Below are 18,791 nucleotides of genomic sequence, written 5' to 3' on the forward strand. Positions count from 1 at the left end.
TATTTCTTCAATATGAAACACCTTTTACTGACTCAGACAGCAAGTGATCTTTCTATGATTTAGTAGATAAGTCATTCTGGCCAAAAAAATTCTTGTTGGCCAACTCTATGGATAAGTTTCTCTGAACTTAATTTGGTGGGTCCTAAGGCAATAATTTGTCTTGTTGGGTCCCTCCTTGAAAACTGCCTGACTTGAAAGAATCTGCCATAATTTCTGCTAAAATGCTTCACTGTCAAGAACAGAAGTTCACTCTCATGTCAAAATGCAATACTAAAATGGGACTTTAATAAGAAATTTTAAGAATTATTGCATCTGTATTCTAATTACACTTAAAGTAGTTGATTAATTGCTTGCTTTCTATCCTCTCATCATCCCTAGATTAGAATTTATCTACATTGCTTTCTCTTCCCTTAATTAAGTTGCTCGCTGAATCTGCCTTCCAAAGGTGAACCTAGTGAAGACCTATCCCCTGTTGGTTTGTAGCTACTAGATGACAAATTGTTTAACTGTGGCCAAAAGAAAAAGAAACAAAGAAATAGAAATTGGCCCTCAGTTACTTTTGATTCTTCAGTGACAATAGGAGAATCACGGAAAAGGGAACATAGTATTTAAAAGTCATGTAATTTTTAGACTATAAGCATTTTTTAAATGTCCAGTTACTAATGAGTTGAAATACTGCTGAAAGATCTAACCCACATTTCTGTTGACAGCATTGTAGTAACAATGACAGCATTGTTACTGTGTCATAGTGAGATTATTTTAGAACAATGAATATTAGAGAATATTAGAATTAGAAAAATATAATTATACTAAAATAAGACAAAAATGGTATATAACTAGACAGCTCAACATGAGTTTGAAATGTTTTATTTGACTTGTAAGAGGAATTCTAGATTATTTTGCAAATTTTCATATGTTCAAAGAAATAGTGACTTTAAAAAATTATAAGGTATTCACACACTTTCTTTTTGGTTAATATGATTAAAGCACTATCCTTAATTTTTTAACTTTCAATATAGGATTCATACTAATGGAGAGAAACCAAAACATCGGTCTTGGCATACTTTGACACCAATTGCTGATGATCAGCTTTTTCTGTTTGGTGGATTAAGTGCAGAGAATATTCCTTTAAGTAAGTAAAAATGCTCTTTGGTCCCCAATTCCTATTTTATTACTTCCCCTTTAACTTTAGGCCGTCATTAGTTTTTTTTTTTTTTTTTTTTTTTTTTTTTTTTTTTTTTTTTTTTTTTTTTAGCTATCTTTATAATCGCTTCCTGATTTTTTTTTTTTTAACCTTTCCAATTATTGTTCCTCCACATAATGTGATGGCCATTAAGCTTTAGATACAGAATGCATTTTGTAGTAATAGACAAGTTGTTATATGCAGAAAAAAAATTTTGGCTTCAGGTGTTTTATTCTCTGCTTCCAAAAATGGAAATTGTGACTCCTGATTGATTGTAATAGGAATCAGAATGGGGGATTAGAAACTTAATATGTTTTCCAGAAGACTCAATGGAGAAGATTTTAATGAGCCAGTTTTCTATTTATGCTTCAAAAATCTGTAACATTTTCGTTTTTATTAGGAGCTTAGTAATTTAATAAACATGATCACTTTAGTGTATAAGAAAAAATAATTGTATTTGAAACTATGAACTTCTGTTAAAAGTTTTTAAAAATAAGATAAGTTTAACATCACAATAATAAAATTATCCTGTTCATGTCCCCTTATGAATTGCCTTTTTTTCTTGTGTCTTTTTTTAAATTTAAATTTTTTTGTTATTATATTTTGACAACTGCCAAGAACCATGAATGTTTCCTTATAGAAAGAACAAATGATTGTATATGAAACTATGAATCTCCATTCAGTATTAGTTTTAAAGCAGTTTTTCTGTGTTACCTTAACTCTGAACTTTCTATTGTTCTCTTCTTACTTTTCCAGTCGTCTTATTCCTTATACAATGCTTCCTCCCTTTCTTCCTTCTCTCACTATCCACAGATGCTCCTTGATCTTGTGGCATGATTCCTTGCTGTTCTTGAAAAAGACATTCCATCTCTTGGCTCTAGACATTTTCGTTGGCAGTCCCAAATGTTCTTCCTCCTCATCTTTTCCTCCCTGGGTTTCCTTACTTCCTTCAGGTCCCAATTAAAATCCTACCTTCTCAAAGAAGGCTTTCCCAATTCCTCTTAATTCTAATGCTTTTCCTCTGTTGATTATTTTCTTTTTATTAGGTATATAGCTTTTTGTATATAGTTGTTTATATGTTGTTCCCCATTAGATTAGAAATTTGTTGAGGACAGAGACTTTTTTTTTTTTTAAAATAACCAGAGCCTTCTCTTCAACATTGAGATGATTCAAACCAGTTCCACTTGCTTCAGTGATAAAGAGAGCCACCTACATGCAGAGAGAGAACCATGGGAACAGATTGTGGAACACAACATAGCATTCTCACTTTCTCTGTTATTTGCTTGCATTTTGTTTTCTTTCTCAGGTTTTCTTTTTCTTTCTTCTTGATCTGATTTTTCCTGCACAACAAGATAACTATAAATATGTATATATATATGTTAGATATAACATGTATTTCAACATATTTAACATATATTAGACTACCTGCCAGCTAGGGGAAGGGGTGGGGGAAAGGAGGGGAAAATTTGCAACAAAAGGCTATGCAAGGGTCAATGTTGGAAAAATTACCCATGCATATGCTTTGTAAATAAAAAGCTTTAATAAAAAATTAAAAAAAAAATTAACCAGAGCCTTTACACAGTCCCTGTCACAAGGTTCTTAATAAATGCCTACTGACTGCCTGATCATTCAGTGTGGCAGTCTTTTAGACTGGAATAGCACCAACACCCAAAGATTCTAAGGACCTTTAGGACCTATCCTGAGATGACATTGAGGTCTCTAAAGATGCACTATTCATATCCTCAAAAATCCAGAGATATTCCTAGCCTTAGGAAGTAGACATCAACTCAGAGACAGCCTTCAGTACCTGGGGTCAAGATCAAGCAGAGCCAACCATACTACCATAAGTACAGCAAAAGGCAAAGACTGGCCCAGGTACAAAGCTCTAATTCAGGAACTAAAACTAGACTGATTAAACCAAAGAAAATTAACTTATTTCAGTCAATCATTAAATCAGCAAGCATTTATTAAATACCTCCTATGGGCTGGAAAATGTGCTAAATTCTGAGGGTATCAAAAAAGTAAATAAAAACAACCAACAGCAAATGTTCTCAAGGTGCTCACAGTCTAATGGGAAATTGGAAAATATAAAATATTTGATATCAAAAATAACTTGGAAAAGTTAAGACATACTAAATCATTGAGCTCCCTAAAAATCATGATAAGACTTAGACACTACATATTAAAAAATAATAAAACTATGGGGATCTTTTGAGCCAGGTGGCAAAGGGAAGGTAGAATGTCATTGATCGCTTCCTGAAAGACCTAGAAATTTCATAGCCTAACGTAGAGCTTCCCTATCAAATAAAAGTACTTCATTCATTCAGAAGCAATTTAAGTAACAAAGAATCACAGTCAGGTTCATAATTTGAGAAATTTGAAAGGGAATATATGATGATATAGTACTGATATCCTAATGAAAGAAAAGAATCCTAATGAAAAAAAAAAAAGATCCTGAAATACTAAATTCAAAAAATGAAAGCTAATACAAAATTAGGGTATGTTATTTTTTAGTGATGTGTACTTTCTTGTTCTTGGAAATAGAATAGTGATTAACTAATATGTCCTTTTTGTTTCATTTTATTTTTTTTATTTACTAATATGTCAAAGCTTGTGGAAAATTAGAGAATAATAAATAATTCAATCAACATTTCAGCAAGGATAATTTGCGTTTTCTTTTTTTTTTGTTCTTACCCCTCTCCCTCTTTTTTGGGAGCAAGAATTATGTGAAACATCACCCATTGTTCTAAACCAGCGTTTCCATTCCTAGTCACTGACCTATGAATTAAGGAGAATGAATTTTTAATATTTTGTAAATTGTAAAGACTCATTGCTGTTTTAATCCTGTTCAGTTCTCTCATCTACACTTAAGATCATATTTATTCATATATGCATATTCTGACAAGATGATAGGCAAATAGAGAGAAAAATAAAAACTGTGTAAGTAACTTAAGCTTTATTTCTAATTGTCATGCATGATATTACAGGTGATGGATGGATTCACAATGTTGTAACAAATGGTTGGAGACAGCTTACACATTTACCTAAGACAAGGCCCAGGTAAGTCTAAAAAGTTAACACATAGTGGAATATGTTTGAAAAGTTTTAAAGCATAGCACAAAATCAGAATATTTGTTAATATAAAAGAAAAATATCAGAATGTTTAATTAATTTGATGTTATATGGAGAATTCATTTGATAGTTATAATCCATTATTAGGACTATTTGACCCACATTTAATTTATTGCATACTTAAGTATATTATTCTTTGAGATTAAGTGGATAATCATATTTGATAAAGACAGTAAGATGTTGAAAATTATTGCTGATTTTAATGTTTAAAGCATTTTCATAATAGTTTATTTTTCAAAATACATGCAAAGATAGTTTTTAACATTCACCACTGTAAAATCTTATGTTCTATATTTTTCTCCCTCCCTCCCCATCTTCCCCCTTCCCTAGACAGCAAATAATCCAATATAGATTAAACATGTGCAATTCTTAAAGCAATTTTTATTGGTTTGGGTGGTGGCAGTACAAATTTGCTTTTTGAAATGTTTTGAAGTCTAATCAATTGAGAAATTTGTATTTAAGTCAATTTAGATTTGGAAAAGCATATTATTATATATATAATTCCTGATTAATTGTGTAACCCATTTAATCCTACTAAATTGCTTGAATAGAAAATTTGAAGTATATATTAGAAATTATAAAATCTTGGAAATAATGTTAGACTATAAAAAAGCATTTTGAGACTATATTCTGTTTTATGATTTTCTAGTATAATTAATAGTAAATTATGTTAACTTAAATCTATTAAGTGTGGTATGAGAATTGTTTTTTTTTTTCTTCTTGCAATTGGAGTTAAGTGACTTGCCCAGGGTCATCCAGGTAGAAAGTGTTCATTGTCTGAAGCCAGATTTGAACTCAAGTTCTCCTGATTCCAGGATGGTGCTCTATCTACTATGCCATCTAGCTGCCCTGAGAATTGTTATTGTGTTAGTAGTAATGGACTTTGGTTTAGATTTTTTTCATGTCATATCTTTCAGAAACTTTTTTTTTTTTACTGTAGGTTATTGAAGTAACATAAATATTATAATAATTTTTAGCATTTTTAATTTATTATATTGTTTACTAATCTCTTTAACAAAAGGACCTGAAAATCTTTAACATTAATTATACATCAAGTGCAGAAGCACAATGAGATTTTCATATTTTCATTGCCTATAGAAATGTGATTCCTGCATTGTTTTTAATTTGTAATAACTGTTCAGAATGTATCTTTTAACTTGTCTAGAAAATTCAGTCATTTTTTATTCCTTAATTTATGGTGCTAAGTATAAGATTGGTAGTATTGGTAGTATAAATGTATTTTTTTAAAGTTAATTGTTCCTGGGATATCATATTTTACTATTTGTTAAGAACTTATTAAGAGATTATTAACTAGAGCAACAAAACTATTTTCAATATAATCCTAGGTAGAAGAGCTATGTAAAAAGATTTCTTTTAATTCAGCTGACATGTCATGTAAATAATATGCTTTATTAGAATGTTTAGGTGATAAGTTAGAGCAGCTGTGAGAGGACATAAACTATCAGAGTCTGTAGAAAAAAACATCAGGTTGCAAGCTAGAATGTCACCAAAATCAAGGCAGGAAAGGCTTTCCAGTGTTCTTCGAAGATCAAGTCCAGGCCAGAATTTTCCTAAGGCAGATAAGACAGAGGCAGATCTATCTTCAGGTATGAGGTGAGGAAGAGAAAAGGTGGGATACAGTTTAGTGTAAGGAGAACAGTGAATATTTACTGAAAAAAAATTTTTTTAATGAAAAAGAGAATTTAGTTTGTCTAAATTCAGTTTGTGCTAATTTTTTTCAAGTAATTAAAAATATAATCTGCCCAATTCTCCCCTTGTGGCTTTACCTTCTCTCCATAATTCTCTTAAACCAGAGTTTATGCTTGGTTTGAGTAGACAATAGCTGAATAGTAGCTGATACAACTACTAATTATGAGGTTTTCCTTTTTGTCTCTAAGAGATTCTCAATAAAATATTGGAGTTGGTCCTTAGGAATTATTGTTCTGCCCCAAAGATTATGCCCAAGGTATATGTTTTCTTTTCGATGATATATGAATTATACCCTACTCATAAGTGGGCTTTCCCCCCTCCCTTCCCCCATTTTATCTTTCTCCCTTGTACTTAAGAAGCTTTGGGATAGCTAAGGTGGTGGTAATGGTTGAGGATAGAAGGATGAGAAAATTATTACAATGTAAAAACAAAATATATCATTTTTTAAAAAAAATTTATAATGAGTTTTCACTTAAGATTTACCTGAACTGATTTGTGAATTGGAGAATTGGGCAGAATATTCCCCAAAGTAAACTCTTATGACCTAATTCTGATCCGTGATTTTACTTGCCATTGAACTTGTGCTTTAGTATTTGAAAAAATCATTTAGCCTGAGGTACAAATTGTATGTATTGTATAATTATGAAAGCTAAGCTAAAAAAAATTAATCTTTTCAAATTACATGGTAACAAAAATAAGAAATAATATGATTATTTTGAGGAGAGTTGCAATAGTATTTTGATTAATTTCTAAGTAAAGTATAAGAGTCTTCTCAAAGGGTCTCTGCTGTCAAGATGCATTTTCAATGGCTTTATCCAAGTTTTAATTATTCCTTAAAATTGGAGAATACATTTTTAAATCTTGCATGCATTTTTTTCCCCTGAGAGTTGGAACTTGCTGAAATATAATGTTGCTGTAAAACTATGAAATTGGTTCTTGGTGAGTGATGTGAAATAAGTAAAAAAAAAAAAAAAAAAAAACACATTTTAATTCATAAGTATATTCCTTGAAATTAGAGATATATATTAGTCTTCAAACCCACCCCCCATTCAGGGTATAAGATGTTCTGCTCTTTTATACATAGATTTGTAGAAAGAATTATCTAATTTAAAACACTGAATAAAATAAATAAGACTAGTCTTTTTTGAGGTTGCTTTTGTTATCTGCAACATTTATTAAGCACTTAAAAATATATACGATAGTGAAATACAAGAAAAATTTGTTTTCTTCTTCCAAAAGTAAATAAACCAACCAGCTAACAAGCATATATTAGGCTTCTGTTATGTATTAGGCACTAGGAATACAAATATAAAGAAAAAAACAATCACAAGGAGTGTATATTCTAATAGGAGAAAGACTAGGGGAGAGAAGTACATACATATATACATTATCTATGTATGTATGTATATGTTAAATACAAAGTAGTTTAGGAGAACACTAGGATTTAGGGGTTTAGAGGCAGAAATCAGGAAAAGTTTCGTGTATAAGAGTGCTTCAGCTGTGTCTTAAAGGTTTCTTTAGGACTCTTAGGAGGTAGAAAGCAACTATATTCTGCACAATGGGATATGGCCAAAACAAGGGCGTGGAGATAGGTGATGGAGTGTTATGTGTATGCATTACAGAGAAGTCCAGTTTGTCTGTATTGCAGAGTATAATCTAATATCTATTGTTTATGAAAGGACAGTTTGAGAACAGGTTTTGAAGGTCTTTAAAAGGTTTAAAAAAAAAAGCAGTTTATATTTTATCCTACAAACAATAGGAAGCTATTAGAATTGATTGATTTGGGGAGTGATAGGGTTAGGTCTCAACTTAAAAGCACTTTGGGAGCTGGAGGGTGAGAGGTAAGAAACTTAAACTAAAATATTAGCTGTGAGTTGAAAGGTGAGATTCAAAATATGTTGTAGCTGTAGAATCAGCAAAATATGACAACTGTTTGACTAGGTAGGGTGAAGGAGATTGACAAATTGAAGAAAATGCTGGGATAATAAACCTGGGAGACTGGAAGGTTGATGGGGCCAAGAGAGGAACATGTTTATAGATCCTCAAATCAAAAATATAAATTGATAGTGTACGAAAATGCTAAGTACCAAATAGCTGAGTAAACAAAGAAATCACGTTGAGGTAAAGTACTGACTGCTTTCTGAGGGTAATTTTTGAGCAAATTTTTAAGGCAGTATGGGACAAGTGAAAGGAAAACTATTGGACATTTCAGAAAGAAAAATGAATAAGTTATGCTGGGATTAGCAAGTAGATAAATTCAGCTAAAGTGGAAGATTCATGGTGGAGAAATAACAAGAAATAAATTTGGTTAGAGGAAAAGTTATAATTCATTGCGTTTTGAAAGCTAAAGTTCCTCAGAATACTAGGGAATGCTGAAGATTCTTGAGCAGCTAGATGGCTTCACAAAAGTATTTCAAGAGGATCATTTTATTCTTTATTTAAAGATTATTATTCTTTATTAGAAATATGAGAAAATAGAAGGATATTGTGAGGATAAAGGTAAGACTTAGGAAGATGTTGTAGTGGTGCATATTTGTAAAGAGGTCTTAGACTATAGTGCTGGAATGGAATAGAAGGAGAGCAAATTAGAATCTGCAAAGAAACTGATTGTATCTGGCAGGAAAAGAAAACTGTTAGAAATGACAAAAAGATATCAAGTCTGTAAATTAATCAGAAGAAAGATAGTGCCATTGAAAGGGAAATTCAAAAGTATGCCTTTTTTTTTCTCAAAGATAATGAGTTCACTTTTCAAAATTTTAAGATACATGTCATGAAAAAAGAGACAAAAAGATGAGGCAGAGCTGAGATGATAATAGTAACCCATTTAAAAAACACTTTTATTATATAGTTTCCTCATAAACATTCTTAGGAGGTAATAGCCAAATATTTTCTCTCTCCCCTTTTTACCAAATGTAGAAGTGGAGACTCATAGAGACTGTGTAGCTTTCCTACTGTTACAGAGCTGAGTTTTGAACCAGGTTTCCTGAATTCAGGTCCAGGGTTCTTTCTATCACAGTAAGGTGCCATTAGTGAGTTATCTACTTCCGGGGCTTGTAATTAAAATCCTTTGAGCAAATGAACTCTGGAGGGAATACTTTAGTTAACTCCTTTGAGGACATGCCAAAAGTAAAGATTAATTCAAGTAAACATTCTGCTTTATTGAAATAGATGGCCTTTTGTTATTTTGTGATATTGTGATATCCATTTGTTATTAGTAACTCATTCCTTATAATTTTCACTCATAGGTTATGGCATACTGCCTGTCTGGGAAAAGAAAATGAAGTAATGGTATTTGGTGGGAGCAAAGATGATTTACTTTTTATGGATACAGTAAGTACATTTAGATTTTTTTTTTGATTATTTAATATTAAAATTAAAAGGCTATAGAGTGAGACATTGAAAATGGAGTATTATAATTCTCTTGCTAAAATTAGTAAGAATTCAGATGAAATAATGGCTCCTTTTAATGAATTGCTGTCTTTCAGAGCTAATAGCTTTTGTGGAAGCATTTCAAATAAACCTATCTATAAAATAATGTAAAATAAAAGCAGGACTATTAATTCTATTATATCATCATAAAACACAAATTTTCCCAAGCTTTCCTTGTTGTTAAGCTGGAGAAATATTTCAGATTGTTTGATGGCTTGGACCCAAAGAAAATTGATTAGTGAATGGATGTCAATTTGGAGTGAGGCCTTTGGTGGAGTACTTGGCTCTTTGTTGTTCAAGAAAATATAAATCCTCTCTTCCCTCCAAAAAAAAAACAAAAACAAAACCCTCCAAGAAAAATAAAATAAGGGTGAAAAAAAAGTATGCTTCAGTCGATAGTCAGACACAATCAATTCTTTCTCTGGGGATGGATAGCATTTTTCATCATAAGTCTTTCAGGGTAATCTTGAGTCATTGTATTGTTGAGAATAGCTAAGTCATTCATAGATGATCACCCCACAACATTGTTATTATTATTTTGTACACAGTGCATTTCATTTTGCATGAGCTCATGGAGGATTTTTCAGATTTTTCTGAGAGCATCCTGCTTATCATTTCTCACAGAATAGTAGTATTCTATCACAATCACATACCACACCTTATTCAGCTATTTTCCAATTGATGGCTATCCTCTCAATTTCCAATTTTTTTCTTCTTGGGAAAAGAGCTGCCACAAATATTTTTGTATATGAAGGTTCTTAAAAAAAAAAATCTCTTTTGGGATACAGACCTTGTGGTGGTATTGCTAGGTCAAAAGGTTTCATGGTTTTAGAGCCCTTTGGACATACTTAGAAATTGCTCCACAGAATAATTGAATCAGTTCACAGTTTCACCAACAGTGCATTAAGTTTTCATTTTTTTCATATTCCCTCCAACAGTTGTCATTTTCCTTTTCTGTCCTATTAATCAGTCTAATATGTATGAGGTGATACCTCAGAATTGTTTTAATTTGCATTTCTCCAATCAAAAGTGCAGTTAGGAGGAGTATATATAGCCAGAGGGCACAGTTGTGAGTTGAATATGCAGAGATAATATTTTAAAAAATAAGATTAAGGGGTGAGAGGAATGTCATATGTTAGAAAAGGAGAAGTGGAATGGAATAAATTATCTGCCATAAAAAATGCAAAAAAAAAACAAAAAACTTTTACAGTGGAGAGGAAGAAGGGGAAATGAGGGAGTGACTGAACCTTACTCTCATCAGAATTGGCTCAAAGAGGAAATAACATATACATTCAGTTGGGTATAAAAATCTGTATTGCCTTCTTGGGCAAGTAGAAGGGGATATGAGAACAGAGGAGGATGATAGAAAGGAGGGAATAATGATCAGAAGCAAAACTCTTTTGATGAGGGGCAAGGTAAAAGGAGAGAGAGAATAGAATAAACAGGAAATAAAATTAGCAGTAGTAATTGTGAAAAGAATTTTGAAGCAAGTTTCTTTGATAAAGGCCTCATTTCTCAAAAGTATAGGTAATTGAGTCAAATTTATAAAAAAAAAAGTCATTTCCCAATTGATAAATGGTTAAGATATGACAAGTTTTAAGATGAATTAATCAAGCTATTTATAGCTATATTACAAAATACATTCTTCTGTCACCCCTTAATTTTATCATTTAAAAAAAAAAAAAAGATTATGCCTTCATATTCAACTCACACCTGTGGCCTATATGTGTCTGTCTATATATACTCCTAACTGCCATAATAATGAGAAAGTAACGAGTTACAAATATCATCCTCCTGATATAGAATCCTCGTGGTAGAGAATTGGGTTGTGAAAATCCTCTCTGGCTGACCTGATGAGGTTTAGGTTTAGGATTGTCAGGGAACCAAATGATTAGATTAGTGTTCCTGGTGGTCAGGGAGTTAAATGATGAGGTCTAGTGGCAGGTTCGGGGTTCAGGGAAACAAATGGAGAGGTTAGTCTCCCCTATACCCCCTTGGGATACCTACTTCTGGCAGCACAGAAATTCTTCGTAAAGGAATTTATGAACCTGAAAACCTAGATTGATAAAATAGATTTATTTTAGGATTGGGAAGTAAAGTTTAGAGAAATCCTGACAGAGGCATAAAGTCTCATTAGGAAAAAGGTGAGGATAAAGAGATGGTGGCGCTGAAAGAGAATATTATTCCAGCGGGCAGAAGTTTCCTTGGTATAGCATGGCAGACATGGCATGGCATGTTAGGACCTTTGCAAAGAAATGAGTTTAAAATTGCCCTTTTTATAAGGAAATTTTTGGCTATAATCCAAGGCCTGCTCTCCCTCCAGATAAGGTTGGTGGGTGGAGTTATAATTGAATAGAAAATCTTCAGAGGTGAAAAATTGGAACAAGAGGTTTGGCAATTGTTAATGCTGTAAAGTTACCCATGTATATATCCTGTAAATAAAAGGCTATTAAATAAAAAAAAAAAAAAAAAAAAAATCTTCAATTGAATAGGGTTGGTATCTCCATCTCCAAACTCAACCAGCCCCACCCAGACAACAGAATGAAGCTGCTTGTCCTCGGGTGGGGTCCCCACAAAGGCAGGATTCAAGGAGAATTTGTCCTTTGAGGAGTTTTAGAGTTTCGGGATTCCTTCAGGTGCAGGTCCAATGTGAAAGAATTCACAAACCCAGAATCTGAATGTGGCAAGAAAAGCAATTTTTATTGGCACTGACAAGCCACCTTTGTTAGGAAGACAGACTCCTCAGTGGCAAGAGGTTCTTCCAGAATGTCTTCACAGCAGACAAGAGTCCTGGTAGGCAGCTTTTCCAAGAAAAGAGGTCCCTTGGCAAAGCATAATCCTACTTCAGACTTCTGCAAAGATTTGGAATTCAAAATTGTCTTTTTATTGGCAGTCTGGGGTAGGGTTTCCATTGAATGAGATTTTTTTAATATTGTCATTGCCCGAGGCCTAGATTTCCAATTGAAAAGAAAATACTTATCTTGGGAGTTTCAAACCACTCAATAATTGGGGAGTTCAAGCTCCTGGGAGTGATCCTGGGCTGATCTTAATGAAATCACTTAACTGCCTTGAAGGATGGGTCTCTGTCAGGGGAGTTTCAGAGTTCACTGTTTTCCCCCCCAAAAGTCAAGGGGGACACAATTTGCATCACTTCCATCTAGGAATGTGAACAGATAAATCTTATTAAGTCCCTTAATGATACCACTTTTCTGATCACCTCCTTATGCTTCTCCAGAGTTCCGTATTTGAAAATCAATTTTCCATTCAGTATTTTTTATCACAAATACTTGAAAATCCTGTTTTACTGAATACCAACTTTTTCCCTGAAGGATTTATACTCAGTTTCCTGGATAGGCGATTCTTGGTTGTATTCCTAGTTTCATTGCTTTCTAGAATATCATATTCCAAAGCCTCTGATTCTTTAATGTAGAAGCTGTTAAATCTTGTGGCTCCAATATCTTTGAATTATTTCTTTCTGAGTGCTTGTAATATATTCACCATAACCTGGGAATTTTGGAACTTGGTTATAATATTCCTGAGACTTTTCATTGTGGGAGCTCTTTCAGGAAGTGATCAATGGATTCTTTTCATTTCTATTTTACCCTCTGATTCTAAAATATCAGTTTTCCTTGATAATTTCTTGAAAGATGATGTGTAGTTTTATAATGCCAGAGAAACTGAGCAAGACAGAGATTAGAGAACAATTTAATAGTTTATTAAATGGAGAGATTTACTGGGACCAAATGAACAGCTTCAGGGATTTTGTGCATAGATCCTTCTAAGGACCTGTACGTTTTCAATGCTTCTAAGGTGATATGATCCAAGAAGTTTGCATACTACATTCCTGATCTTTGCTCTAGTCTATGAGTGACCACAAACAACCTTTTTCTGCCCTGGAACTTTGAGGAGGGTCCCTGATCTACTCTGGCTGTAAGTTCTAGTGTATTATTAAATGCTCCTTCTCGCCCTGGGACTGTGAGCCAGGACTACATCCCAGATAGGAGTATGGGCAAAACAACAGAAGCCTGTTTCAGTGCTAGTGAAGAGATTTTCTTCTGACCAGCTGTTTGACTACCTTACTGTAGAGGCTGAGATCTCTGGAAACCTCAGCCACCACTGCTAACTCAATAGCTCCTAAAGCCTGCTCCTGGCCCATTGGTTTTCCAAGGCCCTCTCACCCTAGTGAGACAAACCCTTCTCGCCAATCTTCCCAGTCATCTTTGATGTCTGTGGGCTAAGAGGTCTGGAAACCTTCAGTGCTGCTACTAAATCAGAGGCCCAAAGCCTGTTCCTGAATAGCTGGGGTCAGGGCTGCACTGCTAACTCACCCTGGTGCAACAGACCTTTTCTGGGGACCTCCTGGATAGTTCTTGGCTGGAAAATTGTTCCACTCCACTTTTTGTGGGTTCTGATGCTCTAAAATTTGTTAGAGTCATTATTCAAAGATATTTGGAGGGGTTTAGGGAAAAACTCGGGCAGGTCCCTGCCTTTACTCCATTTTGGCTCTGCTTCCATGTTGTTCAACTTAAAAATCTGGCGATGATGATCATATAGAAATGCAAAAACTTTTTCCTTCTGCCAGAAAACTCCAGTTGAGAGCCAGATGCTCCTGATTTCTCAAACTTAAAACCAGTGCTCCAGGAGGGAAATTAAAAAAAAAAAAATGGAAAAGAGTTACTTGGCCAAAGGCCCATTTTCAAGTCAAGCCTTCAAGACCAGATAGCCCCTTCTTTAGTTGCTAGATGTAAGGGGATAGCCATTTTTGAAAGGTACATAGAATGCCTCATAGAATCAAACCCATCTCTTCCCTCCAGATACTGCTCAGGCATTACTTTCTATGTGAAGTTTTTCCAGATTCTTTTCTGTCAACTAAACTAAACTGGCCTCTAACCTATAGATGGCCAGAGCTAAATAGAGGAGGTTAGAGATGCAGAATCATAATCATAGTGAAGGAAATGACTTGCAAGCAAGGAGGCAAACTAACAAACTAGACATATGTACCAGGCCCCTATCCCTAGTTGGGGAACTCATTTTATTGGGGCCAAATCTCACTACTTATACCAGTGACTACACGCTGAGCTGTAACCCCGACAATGAGAGATAACAGCAAAAATGAGACAAGTTTGATTCAAAGCAGGGCTTCATGATCAGAACATGGATACAGGAAGTATTTGTCTGACTTGAGATCAGAGAACATCCAGTGCTGGTCAAAACAGTACAATAATTATATGAAATAATTCTGGGATTTTGCTGTGGCTAAAATTATCCAGAGGGTGAGAAAGCAAAGGATTGTTATGACAAGCTTGATTGTTTTTCCAGCTAGATCTGGAAAACAGGTTGTCTACCAATATCTTGTCATCTTGTAGTTACCAGTGCACTACCTCATATTTATTCTACTCCTCAACTAGCCCATATTTATTCTTTTTATATTTATTTTATAAATACTGATCTACCTAAATCATGTGTTTCTCCCATTCCCTTCCCCATTTCATGCTTTGTATTTGTTTCTTTAGTTCCTAACATAGTGCTTGATATAAGAAAACAACTGACAAATGCTTGTTGGTTGATAACACATAAAATAAGTTTGGTCCATGTGGTTGGTTGGGAAAACTAAGGTTCTGAAAGGTTTAATGACTTTTCCCAGGATGTCTGAAACAGCTTAAAAACTCAATTTCTTGTACTTTCTTGAACTTCCTTGTACTTAACTTGTTACTTCAAAGTTAAGTATTCTTTCTCTTATATCAGGCTGCCTCTCACTACTTGCCTTTTAACATAATTTTATATTATGTTTTGTTTAGGGTCACTGTAATGATTTATTAATATTTCAAACTCAACCTTATTCACTTCTCAGGTAAGTGAATCTTTATTTCTTGATTTTATATGTACATAGCTATGTCATAAGTTTTCCTAAATGAGTGAATTGGTATATTTTTCTATTGCTGGAGAACAACATGCTTCTTTGAATAGTCTGTGAATAGCATGGAAAATTTTTGTATTTTCCTCAAGATGTGCAAATCAATGCAAACTGTTATAGTTGCACCAAGTATTGAACTACTTAGGGGAAGGAAGAAATACTAGCATCCCCATGGACTATTAATCATTTTGTATTTATTACATAAATATTTTGTATTTATTTATTTGTGCAAGCTCTTTGCTAGAAATAACTATCTCACTTTTATATTTGTTTCCCAAATGACAAGTACAGTGCCTACCATGTAGTGGGCACTATGTTTGTTGTTTTAAATGTTTGTTGATTGCCTAAAAACTGAGTCTAAAGACTTATGACTAATTTTTTATAGGTTATGTCTCGACTGCATTGGTAAAAATGCTGTCATCTTAGAAAGTCAGATAACTTTATTACCTCCAAAGCTTCTTCAGCAAGTTCTCAAAAAAATAACATTTTGGACTGCAGCTAATCATCGACAAGAACAAAGAGCTAAAACTGAAGAAACAGACAAATATCTTTGAATTGTTATTGTTATATATAGTATATAACTATGTTGAACATTTTGGAAAAGAAAAAACATTTGGAAAAGCTATTAATAGCTTTAATTCTGGTATTCTCCTCAAAAAACAGTATTTGGCAGCAAAAAAAAAAAGTACTTTTGGAGGGATTATATAATAATGATGGATGTTAGATATAAGAATGGCAGATTAACTTAAAATTTTAAGAACAGGCCACCTTTCAAATAAGTTTGTAGTAAGGTTATTCTTCTAGAAAACTAGTAACTAATAGAAAATAAGAATTTATTCCATTGTTCAATCTTCACTGAAAATATTATGCAAAATATTCAGGAAAATGAGCGATTTGTCTAAGAATTCAGGAATGTGAAGAAACACATGTGCCCTGAAATCTTATATATTTTACTTTTTGTTACTGATTTTTGGAGAGAATAAATTCTCTCAAGTAACAAACAATCTTTAAGTTTTTATTTTTAACCTAATAAATATTGCTAATGTTAGCCATGAAAAAATATTGGGATGAATGATATTAAACACTGAATTGTCCTGCCTTTTTACATATGTTTCTGAGATATCCTTATTACCTTAAACAGCCGATACAATGAATGGTATAAGATGTTTAGTTAATTTTGTGTATAACAACATGATAACAAGTAGCATTTAGGTGAGTAATGTGGGTTCATTAAGAAATAATTTTTGTAATAACCTACAGTTCTATAAACATATTGCTTCATAAAAATGCTTCCTGTGAAATTTTTATGTTAAATGAAAGGTGATAACTCAATAACAGCTCAAAAGAAGTTCCTATCCATAATTCCTTATAAAATAATAAGAAGTAGATGCTCAGGATGCTTGGGTGATGAACATATAGTATCTCCCCTTTAATCTCTGATATTGCTACTTATGGGAAAATGGCAGGCTAGAGTAATACCAATTAGACCTAATTAAAGAATGTGCTAAAGGTTTAATGTGTGACCACAGACTTCCATTTTAGTTGAGTCTTTTACATTCTTGATCTTTATTCCAGAATTGAAATTGTTCAAACTATTTTTGAAATCTATTGGCATTACATATTTCTACATTGAAATATAATTAACAATGCAAATTGTAATATAGTTTGTTATATCTCTAATCACTGAAAGTTTTTAGAGATATATTTTATATATAATAGTGTATTTGAATGTATAAAATTTATATTTTCTGTATTGAAATATTTTGTCTAAATTTATTTATTGTATAAGATATAGGAAATTACTATTTTTCTAATTTTGATCAGTATTAATAGTTATTATTAGTGTTAATTGAGCAAAGAATTTTTGAGTCCTAATTTTTTGTTAGTTTTATTTTTGTAGTCTATTCAGCAGATTTTGGATGCAGGATCTTTATAAGTGATTTATATCTTAGAAGAAATTTTTATGGCAACATAATATAGTTGGGCCATATTTTCATATTGAATTTGACTAAAAAACTATTTAATAGAAATGAAATTAGTGTTTAAAGGGTTTGGGATGGGAACCAAGTGTGGCCCCAGTTTTAATGAAACCTCTTTTAAAAGCATTTGATTTTATATATTCTTTGGAAAGTGATTGGAATTCTAATTGCTGTTTCTTTGGCTTTAAAAAATTTTTTCCCCCCAATTATTTTAGTATATACCTGTTTTCAAAATAAGCATTTTAATTTGTACAGGAGAAACTGTGTTACTTAAGATCTTTGTTTTTATGTCTTTTTTTTTTTATTTAAAATGTAATAATCCCTGTTTAAAATAGTGTGTGTATTATATGACAAGTCATATTAATGACTTGAGATATGCTGTTACTCAGAAAAGGAGTTTGATAGCCTGCAAATTTAAAGTAACTCGTGATTAGGAATTTTCTCTCCATTATCCACTTTCACTGCCCAAATAGTCAAGATTTTCTTAATGTCAGTAGACCTGTAGGAACTCCAGAAACCTGCAAAGCCAACTTTTAAGTTCTGTTTTTGAAGAAGTATTATAGCTAGTTCTAGAAGGCTTAATTTCTTCTTCTACTTCTTTGGCTAATATGGATCCAGAAACTTAGAAGACTGGTGTTGTGGTTCCTGCAAGGCTACATAATAAGTAAGGTCCCCTTAACCTGACATAAAGAACAGAGTATAATTCTTAATACTGTGTTCCTGTAGGTTTTCCTGTCCTCAAAACCATCTCTTCCTGGTACTATACATTTAGGGTATGGTGTAGTGATCACATTATAAAGTCTTTAAACTCATTTAGATGTTCACAATCAGTTGGCTATTATTAATTTTCAAGTAATGTCTCCAGCTTTTGTTTCCATAACCATCATATTCTTATCAGAATCTTGTACTATCTAAAACTTAATATTGTAGTGTTTGCTTCCTCTTTCCCCTTATTCTCTACTCCTACTTCTCATACTCCCTTTCAAAAGACCCATATAAAATGATTTAAAACAAATTTATAGGAATGAAATAGTGATGCTTAGTATGTTTGTGCATTCTATTGAATGAAGAAGTTGGATTAAAAATATTTTTGGTAAGAAAAAAGGAAAGACATACTTTTACAACTTTTAAATGTTTTCCCATTTGTCTATATGTGATTTTATTCTTTTAGAATTTTCAGTCTTAGGATTTTCTTCACATTCAAGTAACACTCCAAAGGTATTATATGTGAATCCTCTACACTAGGAAGCTTAGCAGGATTATTAGTAATATTCTAAATTTTACTCGTTTCACTGAAAATCTTTATTTTAATCCTCCAATAATCTTGGCCAAAGAAATAGTAATAACATTCCTGCATTCTGTTAAACTGAAAATGAACATTTCACATGCATAGAAAAGGATTAGGATTTTTAGTGACTTTTTTGTGATTTTTTTTTTGTATCAA

The 18,791-nt window shown here is 32.7% G+C and overlaps 1 protein-coding gene across 2 annotated transcripts in view; it reads left to right on the forward strand.

Annotated features, from left to right (window-relative positions):
- Positions 1-17,092, forward strand: part of KLHDC1 (kelch domain containing 1) — a 48,722-nt gene extending 31,630 nt beyond the window's left edge. Inside the window, exons 9-13 of one of the 2 annotated variants that reach the window (XM_031952823.1) lie at positions 1,020-1,132; positions 4,171-4,243; positions 9,271-9,355; positions 15,253-15,305; positions 15,754-17,092. In XM_031952823.1, the coding sequence (XP_031808683.1) occupies positions 1,020-1,132; positions 4,171-4,243; positions 9,271-9,355; positions 15,253-15,305; positions 15,754-15,922 (493 nt within the window). In that variant the 3' untranslated portion in view covers positions 15,923-17,092. The remainder of the gene's footprint in view (positions 1-1,019; positions 1,133-4,170; positions 4,244-9,270; positions 9,356-15,252; positions 15,306-15,753) is intronic. The other variant, XM_031952822.1, reaches the window with a different exon arrangement.
- The last annotated feature ends 1,699 nt before the right edge of the window (positions 17,093-18,791 follow it).

Source organism: Sarcophilus harrisii, chromosome 2 (assembly GCF_902635505.1).
Source record: "Sarcophilus harrisii chromosome 2, mSarHar1.11, whole genome shotgun sequence".
NCBI lineage: Eukaryota > Metazoa > Chordata > Mammalia > Dasyuromorphia > Dasyuridae > Sarcophilus > Sarcophilus harrisii.